The 12,309-nt window shown below is 43.2% G+C and overlaps 1 protein-coding gene across 1 annotated transcript in view; it reads left to right on the top strand.

Annotated features, from left to right (window-relative positions):
- ABCA4 (ATP binding cassette subfamily A member 4) overlaps nucleotides 1-12,309 on the top strand; it is a 135,903-nt gene that overhangs the window by 33,156 nt on the left and 90,438 nt on the right. Inside the window, exons 8-11 of the mRNA XM_058177590.1 lie at nucleotides 381-621; nucleotides 2,291-2,430; nucleotides 2,959-3,075; nucleotides 4,703-4,900. Of these exons, the coding sequence (XP_058033573.1) occupies nucleotides 381-621; nucleotides 2,291-2,430; nucleotides 2,959-3,075; nucleotides 4,703-4,900 (696 nt within the window). The remainder of the gene's footprint in view (nucleotides 1-380; nucleotides 622-2,290; nucleotides 2,431-2,958; nucleotides 3,076-4,702; nucleotides 4,901-12,309) is intronic.

Here is a 12,309-nt window from a genome sequence, read left to right as displayed (position 1 = left end):
AAATGACTAAAATAACAAATGTGGCAATGCTTATGTTTTCTTCTGATGATATCCTGTTATCTGCTACTTCACTCTGGCAAAATCTTCTAGCTCTCCCCACCCATTAAATTGAGACAATTTAAAATCTATCATCATTACTAGTTTTTGGCACAGCAATAATTGGGTAATTCCAGAAAACAGTCAGGTGCTTTTGCCTAATGGTAGAGTCAGTGGAAGTAGAGGACCATAAGAGTACCATGTCTATTTATTTATTTTCTTTTTAGCCTCTGATCAAGAAGGGGGCAGGTTTCCTTATCTATATTTACAGTAGTGTTCTTTGATCCACAGAGGATGCAATCTTAATTTAAAAACCATTCATTAAGATCCTTTTTTCATGCCAGTTAATTCACAGGCCAAGCGCTCGGTTGCTTTTGTCAACACTCCAGCCACTTCTTCAAGAGGAAGAGCCAGCATCCTTACCACAGTTGCTGAATATTTTATCCAACCTGTTCTGTGGTTACCCAGAGGGAGGTGGATCCAGAATACTCTCTCTAAACTGGTATGAAGATAACAATTACAAGACCTTCCTTGGAATTGATGCTAACGAAAAGAAATCCGTTTATTTTTACGACAACTCAACCAGTAAGTCTCCTATTTGGATTGTGACTTCATGTGAAATTGATGGATTGGTCCTAGACAGTGATAGTGTCCCTACCCCATTAGTCATTTGGACTGTTTGGCTTGAACAATTAGGGTTTCATCTGAGTTAAGGCAGCTGCAATCATTAAGGGAGGGATCTGATAGCTGTGTATCTTTGCTGGCAGTGCAAGGGTGCTGTCTTCTTTGAGACTGGTAGTATTTTGAGAACTACCAGGTAGCTACCAAAGGCTCAGATGTGGGCAGTGGTAGAACTTCCAGCCACTAAAAAAAGATTTATGTAAAATTGGCAAAATGATACTTGCAGAAAATTCTTTTGTCAAAAAAAAAATGCTTGATCTAAAAAGCTCATTCCTATGTTTAAATAACTGGGAATGGAATTCCTATGTTACTGAATTATTTGTAAAAATAATAAAGGCGAGATACAAACAAAAAATAAATAGCATATGATAGTTGTCATTATATTAAGTGCTATTTAATGAGAATGGTATGCTTGGTTTGTTTCACTGAACTTCCTACATTTCTGCTTATTCACAGTATTATATTAAGTGTAGATAACCTTTATATATGGACTTATAAATAAGTTGCATTCAATGGCACCTTTTGCTTTTGATGTTGGCAACAATTTATCTGATTTTTTTTATTTTTCAATAACCTTCACAATTATGAGCAATTCATGAATAACATTTATTTTTGTACAATCAGCAAACTAGCTTTCCCTATTCTCAGGCTCTTGATCTGTACAGAATTTGAGCAAGTAGGATCAATCCAATAGTAAGGCGAAGTTTTTAATGAATATTTGATGATAGAATTTGAGGTATCCCAAAGGTATTGTGAGGGTACAGATGCCCAGTTTGTTACAGAAATGTATACAGGTCTGTAGAAATGAACACAAAAGTTTTTGCTTTTGTGGGTGTGTCTCACATGTGTATGATCTGGAGACTCCAAAGCTAATCATTAAAAAAACATTTGTCATATGACATTATGTTTCACATTATTGCTGTATAAGAACACATTTTATTATAATGAAGTCCAGTCTATCTTGAAGTGCAGGATGTTTTGATTACAGAAATGTATGATGTGTGATTATTCTATTTTTGTTCTAACATTATGCAAATATTAAAGTGTTTATTCACTTCACTGACAGAACTATCTTTTGAAGTTTACACAAGTAAAAAACTAGGAAAAAGTAACACAACATTCCCCCCCCCCCAATTTCTATCTTTTACTTTAAAAACAAAACTAAAATAGCTCTCTGGCCATGGCCAATTTGAGTTTTCTATTCCAGCTTTCAAAATTTCAAGTGTTAGGCAAGAATCTAAAAAATAAAAGAACAAGGGGGGAAAAACTGAGAGGGAAGAAAAATGTGTCTGCTGAGGCCATGCCTGCTGTACAGTGCTCTCAATAAACGTATTATTCCTCTTCCCTAACTTTTATTCTTCTATTTTTGTAACCAGGAGCATGGCAGATATACAAATGCAGAACAAGTTGTTCTGCTCAGTCTGTTCAGTTCCTAGGGACCGTGATTTTCTTTTAGTAATATGAAAAGATCTTTTCAGGAGAATAGACTCTGCGGGATGCATTAAACAATGAGACTAGCTTAGCATTATATAATGTAAATTGTCTTTTTTTCCCCCTTATCCTTTTCTAACAGCACTCTTTTGTAATCAGTTGATACAAACCATGGAATCAAACACTTTAACCAAAATAATTTGGAGAACTATGAAACCATTGCTGATGGGGAAAATCCTCTTCGCTCCTGATTCACCTGCGGTACAGAAGATACTGAAGAATGTAAGCGTTTCTCCCCTCCCTTCATCCCTTTCTAATTATTTCTACCTGCAGTATTTTTGTTTGTTTGTTTATATTTCATGTTTCTAGACTGCCCACCTCCCTCCCCTCTTAAAGCAATTTAGTAGAAAGGGCTATTCAACTACTAACCAGTGAAGTTATTATCACCAAAATATATTCCATTCTCAAAGCATTTTCTACTTCTTCTTGCTTTAAACACACACACACACACACACACACACACACACACACACACACACGAGCTGAATAATTAGGGGTGTAAAAAGAGTCATGTTTTTCTTCCTAATTCAGTGGCTCATAATGTTCAGATAATTTCAGGAGAAATTTCAAAGAATATTTATTGACTTGTACTTCCCAAACGTGGGAAGCTGTCGAGAACTCATCTCATTTCAAAGAATGTCACTTTTGTTTACAAATGTGTAAATTTGTGAAATTTAGCAAAGTCAATAAATATTGACACCACCACCTCCATGTTCCTTTTCCTCATTAAATATATTTTAACTTCCTCAGGCAAATTCCACATTTGAACAACTTGAGCGCTTGACATTCTTGACTAAAGCATGGAAAGAAGTGGGACCTCAACTGTGGAATTTCTTCAATGACAGTGTACAAATGAACATGATCCGAGTAAGTACAGATGCTTTACTTAGCCTGGAAAAGCAACTAAAGTATGCCTCTAAGGATTTATAAATATTGGTCCATGTGATCTCCAGGTTGATCACTTCTCATTAAATGCTCATTGAGAAGATGCAGCAGATTTTTGTTCTCTTGTTACTCCAGAGAACAAAACCTTGTTACTCCAAGGTTTCTCAACCTTGACAACTTTGAGATGGATGGACTCCCAGAATTCCCCAGCCAGCCATGGGATGGGAGTTGAAATCCATGCATCTTAAAACTGATTGAGAAACACTGCTACAGAAAACGGGTCTAAAATTTGGTGTAGGTTAAAAATGGAAGGGATCAGAAGTCACTTTTGGAAGAAGGATGGATTGTTCCTTCTACATTGCAAATTCTGTACTGAACAGGGATGTTCTACCTTGTTTTAAACTTTCTGCTTCCATGATGCATCCCTGGAATCAAAAAGGGGTTAACGCACCCATGGTCTCTGCAATTCAGTTGATACTTTAGAATTGGCAAAGATTTAGTTAGCAATATTTCTAGATTTTGAAAGACTAGTTCTCTGTGAGCATATTGAAGTAATACCAAGATTCTAAACAGGTGGTTGTATAATAGTTCACACTCATTCATTTCATGGAAGATCATTTCATATGACCAAGACTTTCCTGCCTGAACATACTGAGAGGAAAAAATTGCTGCACCAACTATCTAGTAGAAATTACTGGATTGTTTTGTTTTGTTTTTTGCAATAACTTATTTACCAGTTGGTAAATGGGCAAGTCTATTTTTCCCCCCTAAGTTTGAAAATCATTTGATATCCAGGAATCAAGGAAGTCCAAACTGCATGCATGGAACATCTTCTCTAAAAAAATAAAATAACAAAAAAAAAACCCACACAAAAAAAACAGGACAAATAATATTCTCTACGTGGATATTAATGAAATGCAAACACAGTCTTCTTTTTCAACCTAGGCACCCATCAGGATGTATAGAACCTATCAAATTTCTAGAGTAATCTTCCAAAATTGGAGCTTTTCACTCCTATCTCAGCCAGCAAAAGTGGCTAAGGACAAGATTTTTAACCCACATGGTGAAAAAAGCTCCCAGGGAGCTATAAATTAAAATCTAAAATGCTGGTTTTTAAAAAAAACCCTATTTTTTTTTCTAAAAGGGCTTCTGTTCTTAATGATTGATTTTTATTGCCCATACTTGGTAGTTTAAAGTTGTTGCAATTCCAGCTCCAGGACTGAAACAAAATTCTATTAATGCCACTTTACTGTTGCCATTCATCTTAATCCATGAAGGGTGAGACTAAGCAAGTAGCCAGCAGGGAGATCTTTACTGCTTCCTTAAGCAATAAATGTGCTACCCTGTGTTTAATTGCTCTGAAACTAGAAGTCTTAACTGGGAGGGGAACTGGCTTTGAGGCACAGCATTTAAAGTGGGCAACCAGCAGGTGTGTAAAGGGTCGAACATTTCCCTGGAAATGCCATTTTCTCCTGAATTTATGTTTACATAATAAGTAAAATGTGGAAAACTCTTATTTGGCAGGTGCTATTCATTTCCCACTTAACAGCAATCAATGTGCTTTCACAGCTGGATTGTGAAATTAAAGATGATGTTTTTTTACCTACAGGACACTTTGCAAAATCCTACGGTGCAAAGCTTCTTAAGTGAACAATTTGGTGGTGAAGGTCTAATTGTGGAAGATGCTATCAATTTTCTCTATAATGGACCTCCAGAGATAAGAAAGGATGGTAGGAGGAACTTTGATTGGAGGAATATCTTCAGTATGGTCAATCAGACTTTCCATATGGCTTACCAATACCTGGAGGTAAGCTTTACTTAAAAGAAAAAAGTTGAGAGACAGTTTTTCTATGATTTATTATCCTCAGAGCCTTTATCTGATTGCAGAATGCATAACAAGTAGCTTTTGATCAGACTGTCTTCTTAAAGTAAATTGCAACTATTAGTTCTGTTCACTGATGAAATCCAATTTTTTTTACTACCGGTTCTGTGGGCATGGCTTGGTGGGTGTGGTGTATCTTGGTGGGTGTGGCTTGGTAGGCATGGCAGGGGAAGGATACTGCAAAATCCCCATTCCCTCCCCACTCCTGGGAGAAGGATGTTGCAAAATCTCCATTCCCACCCCACTCTGGGGCCAGCCAGATGTGGTATTTGCCGGTTCTCTGAACTACTCAAAATTTCCGCTGAACTGCTCAAAACTTCCGCTACCGGTTCTCCAGAACCTGTCAAAACCTGCTAGATTTCACCCGTTTCTGTTACTAGTTTCTGCTGTTCAGATAATCTTCAAAGTATAGACTAGCCCGCTCTTATCCAGGCACCCAGATGTATAGATTTCAGTTCCCAGGATTCCCATTAATGACTCATTCTGGCTGGAGAATTCTGGGAATTGAAGTCCACTAATGTGGAAAATGTTCAGACTGGGGCAAATGATCTGAGATTAATGTTTCTCAAATTTTAAGATGTGTTAATTTCAGCTCCCCAGTCAGCATGCAAAAGAGGATTGTATTACTGCCAATATCTTTAATTATTTATTATTTTAGAGCAGACTGCCTTCATCAGGAAAACAATGGTTACAATTGAATAATTAATCTAAAAATGAATATTGAACTTGTGGTTACCATTTTTCAAACATTATGCACTACTTCAATCAAATGTAGGTTGCAATGGGTTCCCCCCACCCCCGCCATACATGTTTTTTTAAAAAAAAAGATTGTTCCAGGTTTTAAGACCATATGTAAAAAGCAATTTAAATCTCCCACACACAGGTGGGAGTAAAGGAGAACACACAAGGAGAAGTAAAGCATTCAGATGACCTCATTACAAATATATCTTGTCTAGGAGCATGGCTTAGATTTTAAAAATATGATGCCTGTGTTATTTGAGTGGGAAGACTCAGGAAACTGAACTAAATCTTAATTCCAGAATGACTGGCTACCCTGAGAATATCCTCTCATAACATTTTGGAACAGTGTCATCTTATACTTCAGTTGAAGAGGTACAAAATGTGATGAAGGAATCACAATAGTCTTTCAGATAAATATTTACATTTGGCTGTGCTTGGATTTGCGGAGTGATGTTATGTATTTGGCAAAAGGATAGCACAAACATGAACCTCTTGGCTTAGGGCAGGATGATTGCTCATTGAAACAATGGGTCAATTACTTCCCTGGGGCTTGAAAGAGCAGTTGGACAAGCATCAGTGATGACTCGGCATCTTTTGAACTGGGGGCTTTAGATGAGGCAGACTTCAGATGTCTAATTAGAGAAAAGTGAGCAGTTGTTTGTAAAATGGTCAGTCTGGTAATGCTAACACTTACATTTTGCATTATTTTATCGAATGTCTCAACTGTAATACTTAACACATTGTGGCAATGCATTAGCATTGAAAAGCACTGCCTTTTAATACATACACAGCACATATGTTATAAACATTAGGAAAATCTGTACTGTTGAGGAAAAATAAAATTCAGATCTTTGGATTTTTTAGGTATACATCTGCAACAATACATATTAGTCATTTAATTTGAACCTGGCTTTTCCACCAAGTGTATATAGAATGAGTGCTTGAGAGTACTGAATTGATTACACAGGTTTGTTTGTTTTTTTGGATGGGGAGGCATGTTAGAATTAAATGTGGGGAATGCATGGAGTAAGAAAAAAAAATGTAGGTTACATTGATAATAAAATACAAAAGCTTTCTGGTTTCACTATCAGTATTAGGACTTTTCCTGCTTTATACCTTTAAAATATTGCTTAGAAAACTTACCTGGAGGATATTTTCTCTACAGAACAAACCAGCTTAGGGGTACATCCCCCCCCCCATAAAACAAACCTTCAAGGAATTAAGATAAGCAACCTTTCTCCTTAATTTTCTGGTCTAGACTACTAAATGCAAAAAGAAAAAGCAATGTTTAGTGACAACAATCATGTAATTGTTAGATAAAGTTTGACCTTTAGCTCTAACAATTAAATGTCTTTGGGTACCTTCAAGACTATCTTCCACAGAAGGTTCAGAAGGTAAGCATAGATGGGTTTGGGAATACTGCCTTGCTAAGGAATGCTAGAATTGTAAGCTAGGCTGGAAAGTTTTAAAAAAAATCCCAGAAGGTGACAATGGGAGAAATCACTTCTATACTTATTTTATTTATTTATTTATTTATTTTGTCACAACAATATATGTAAGTATCATACAAAAAGATTATATAGTATATAAACATATATATGAGTAAATAGGAGGTATAACCATATATATATATAGGTAGAAGAAGAGAAAAACAATAGGACAGGAACGGTAGGCACGTTTGTGCGCTTATGCACGCCCCTATACATCTGAGAAAACTGCACAGTTGTATGAAGCCAACAGAAAAAGCAAGGTCGCCTTGAGAGCATCTTTACTTTTGTTACAGGTAGCATACTCTTAATTGAAATACATTTCTCTTATTGCATCCATGACAAAAATCATACCATTCTTACTTGACATGCTATTTTAAATGCCAGAGTTTATTTTGGTATATCATCAGCAACCTGATCCTCTTGCAGACCTCCCCTCTTTTCTCTTTTACTAGAATAGATAACAGTTCTTTAGATGACAAGGCTAAACAAAGGAGACTTTACAGTTCAGAGAAATCTGTCTCTTAAATAACAAGTTGCCTGTGAGGACTTTGATGTACATAATTATTGGTTGTTGGCCTGCAAGAGACCATCAAGCCGATAAGATCAAACAAACTAGCTTTGTGGCATTCAGTGAAGTGAAGTAATTAAATACATTTCTTCCCAGTCAGTTAAGAAACAAAATGTCATCTCCTTACAATAGTTGCCAACATTGAGAATCTGATAATCATTCCTTCATTTTGGAGTTAGGAAGCACAAGATACATACAGATATTTGGTGACTTCATCGTTTCCCCAGCTCCTTGCTCTGGCACTTACCTTTTCTCTATACCAAAATAGTAAAACATTGGAACTTGGTTAAATAGTATGTCACTCATGAAGTCTGCTGCTGTCGTGTCCCACTCCTCCGCTGATGGCCGGGTCAGGGAAATCCGAATCAGGCTTGCCTCTGCAGCTCTGCCCAAAGTCCTAGCAAAGTCCTCAGAGCAGGCAGGAGACCAGAAAGTGACTTCAGCAAGATAAGTTCGACTTTGCCTGACTCAGAGACTGCCAGAAAGCAGATCCTTTATATAGGCCATGGGGTGTGGCTCCATGACTCAGCACTCATTAAGGCCTGCCCCTCCCTTCCTTCTGTTGCCTCCGCCTATCCAGTCTTCTGATGCGAGGGTCACTCCAATCAGCAGCTGTTGGAAATAAACTTTCCTCAGGCTCACATGCTGTGGAGGAGGGGGAGGGGTCTAGCTGCTCCGTTTGCCTGGGCATGGAGCCAGGGCTGGGGCCGGGGGGTGCTCCCTCCTCTGCAGCCTGCTTGGGCATGGAGCCAGGGCTGGGGCTGGGAGATGCCCCCTCCTCAGCCTGTCTGGGCATGGAGCCAGGGCTGGGGCCGGGAGGACCTTCTTCAGCGTTCGGAAGCAGATAAGCAGACCCCGGCTGCGGTGAGAGCGGGCAAGACACAACAGCTGCCCTAACTTTAAGCAAAGTATAGTGCTCGGGTCAGGAGACAGATGCTGACAGAAGACTTTGGCCAGGTCTGATAGCAAGGTCGAAGAAGCAGATAGAGTTAAAAGATGGGATCTGTTAGATCCGAGACTGGCCCAATAAGGACAGAGGCGAGGCTGCCTTAAACTCCAACTTTATTGGCATTTAACAGAACAGAGACAATGCTAACCTTTCAACAACTCGTCAGAACGCTTCTGAGGAGAAGCGCAGGCAGTTGACAGCTACAAAGAAGTAGCTGTCAAAAAGGGGAACCAATGACGGCTCTTCCTGGTTCCCGCTCTTCCTTGTTGCTTGCGCCTCCACCAATCAGCACGCAGCTAACCGGCTTGCTGAGGCAGACCGGACGTAGCCGCGAGGACTTAACACCCCTCAACCCCCGGATCGCGCATGCGTAGTCGGCCAGATATGCTGGCCGGCGTTGGCTCCGCCCCGAGCGCCTCAGTTCTGGAAGCGGAGTAGTCGAGGGAGGAGCTGGGGGCCAGCGCTGAAGGATTGTTGGCACTGATGTCGGCGTAGGAGGAGCCGGGCCGTCAGAGGTTAGACCCAATGGATGAGCAGGTACGTCAGCCGCCGAGAACGCCCCGGGAAAATGTGACGATGGCCGGTTTGCCGGGAAGTTCTGGGGATCGAGTGGCCTTATTATCGGTGAGGCCTGCTCGATTGGTGGCTCGATTTGTGTGGTGGCCTCGGCCCGAGTGGGCGGCTGGAGTTGTTGTCGTTGTTGGCCCACATCCTCGGTTGGTCTGCGTCTTAATTGATTGATGTGTCGCCGCCACACTCGTCCGTCTGAGAGCTGGACCCTATAAGAGTATGGTCCAGTCAATGTAAGGATGTGCCCTGGTAACCACTTTTCATCTTCCCCATAATTCTGCGCAAATATAGGATCCCCCGTGCTGAACGCTCGGGCCCTTATATTGGGCTCTTGGAGCTTCTCCGGCATGTAGGTGGGGTGCAGCCGGTCAAGCACGGTTCTCAACCGGCGCCCCATTAGCAACTCCGCCGGGCTCATCTTGGTGACCTGGCACGGGGTGGTATGTTGGGCCATCAAATACCTATTTACATTTTGTTGCCAGTTGGAGGTGCCTAAGCGGCCTAACGCCTCCTTGGCTGACCTTACGGCCCGTTCTGCCATTCCATTCGCCGCCGGGTGGTACGGGGCCGTGGGGGCATGCCGCACCCCGTGGATTGCTAGAAATTGGAGGAACGACGCTGAGGAGAATTGAGGCCCATTATCCGTGACTAACACATCTGGGAGACCGAACGTTACAAACAACCTGTCTAGTATCCGGACTATAGTGTCTGTGGTGGTGGATTGCAGTAGGAATATTTCAACCCACTTAGAATATGCGTCCACCACCACCAAAAACGTTTTCCCTAGAAAAGGACCGGCGAGATCTAAATGGATCCTTGCCCACGGTCCCCGGGGCATCTCCCAATCCCGGACCGGCGCTGCAGAGGCTACAGCCCTGGAGCCCTGGCATTGCTGGCAACGTCCAACCCAAGTTTCTATGTCGTGGTCTAGCTTCGGCCACCAGACATAGCTGCGACCTAGGGCTTTCATTCTCCCTATGCCCGGGTGGGCCATGTGTAGGCATTCTAACACCTGAGATCGAAGAGCCGGAGGGACCACCACTCTACTCCCCCAGAGTAGGCACCCCTTATGCACTGACAATTCCCCTTGTCTGCGGGTATATGATAGGAACTCCGGCCCCACAGCTCCTTTCGGCCAGCCCCTGCGGGCCCAGTCGAGGACCTGCACCAGTACCGGGTCCTTGGCGGACTCACGGGAGACATCCTGTGCGGAGATGGGGGAGTTAGACTCCTCTATCAGAAGCACAGGCAGGGCTGGGGCTGGGTCGACGACCGTTGCTGGGAGGGGGCAGCGGCTGAGGGCGTCTGCGTGTCCTATGGCGCTGCCTGGCTTGTGCCTCAGTTGGTATGAATACGCCGCAAGGAATTCTACCCACCGCGACATGCGCGGTGACAATATTCTTGAGGTTCGCGGTCACTGGCTAGTAACCCTAACAGGGGCTAATGGTCAGTGACCAGGGAAAAAAATCGGCCATATAGATAGTCGTGGAATCTTTTGATTCCTGCGACAATTGCAAGGGCCTCTCTATCCAGCTGACTATAGTTTCGTTCAGCTGGAGAGAGAGTCTTGTAGAACGCTATGGTGCCTCCAATCCATTTGGGAATAGGTGGCTGATAACAGCCCCAACCCCAAAAGGCGAGGCGTCGCAAGTGAGCGTTAGGGGGAGCTTCTCATTGTATTGCACCAGGACAGCGGAAGATGTTAGGAGCCGTTTGACAGCTTCGAAGGAAGCTGCTGCGGCTTTAGACCAATTCCAAGGTGAGCCTGCGTCTAGGAGGCAATGGAGTGGCTCGGCCACCGTCGCTTTGTGGGGAAGGAATATAGCGTAGAAATTTAGGAGGCCTAAGAACGCTTGGAGCTCGGCCTTAGAAGTGGGCGTGGGGGCATTTCGGATTGCTTCGACCTTCGAGGGGGCTGGCCGAATGCCGCGAGCATCCACAAGGAACCCTAAGAATTCAACTTGGGGCACTCCGATCCGGCATTTGTCCCTCCGTAGCTTCAACCCCGCCTGGCGGAATCGGCCCAACACAGCCTTTACCTTGGTGACTAGTTCTGGGAGATCCTTCCCTGACACCAGAACGTCATCAAAGTAAGGAATAACTCCGAGGAGGCCATAGAGCAACCGCTCCATGAGTCCCTGGAATATTCCTGGTGCTACACTGACTCCGAATTGGAGTCGTGTACACTTGAAAGCTCCCCGGTGGGTGACGATTGTCTGCGCGATGGCCGTCTCCTCATCCACCGGAAGCTGTTGATAGGCCTGTGCCAAGTCTAACTTTGCAAAAACTCGGCCCTGTCCCAGGGAGTGGAGCAAGTGTTGCACCACTGGGACAGGGTACGGGTTGGCTTGGAGTGCTTTATTAATCGTCCCCTTGTAGTCCGCACAGATCCGTATGGATCCGTCCGGCTTCAGGGGGATTACAATGGGGGTTTCCCACTTAGCATGATCAATGGGAACCAAAATGCCCTGGGCTATCAGTTTATCCAGTTGTGCATCTACTCTCGGTCGGAGTGCTAAGGGGACCCTTCTCGGCTTCAATCGAACGGGCTGCACCTGAGGGTCAAGCTGAAGGGACACTGGGGTTCCATTATATTTACCCAGGGCGTCTTCGAAAACGTCAGCGAATTCGCTGGCCAATGCTGACGTCACATCAAGGAGTGTGGTATGGACCCCTGCCACATTTAGGCCGAGGGCAGCGAACCAGTCCAGCCCTAGGAGGGTTGGCAGGTTGCTCCTGACAACGATCAGTGGTAAGGTGCCCTCGAATTTTTTGTATGCCACCCTGAATCTGCCCATGCCCAGGGTTGGGATCGTTTTCCCCTGATAGTCTCGCAATGTCACTTCACAGGGCTTGAGAGTTTCCTTTTCCAACCGTGGAGCGAGACGTTTCAGGGTGGACCAGGCGATGAGGGAGCGCGACGAGCCGGTGTCCACCTCCATATCGCACGGTGCCCCTTCGAGCCGCACCATCAAGTGTATTTTGTTGGTTGGTACAGTGGAGGCGGCAAAGCTGA

The sequence above is a fragment of the Ahaetulla prasina genome, chromosome 3, assembly GCF_028640845.1.
Source record: "Ahaetulla prasina isolate Xishuangbanna chromosome 3, ASM2864084v1, whole genome shotgun sequence".
Classification (NCBI taxonomy): Eukaryota; Metazoa; Chordata; class Lepidosauria; order Squamata; family Colubridae; genus Ahaetulla; species Ahaetulla prasina.
The sequence above is the reverse complement of the archived record's forward strand: the minus strand, read 5'-3'. Positions and strand labels throughout refer to the sequence as shown.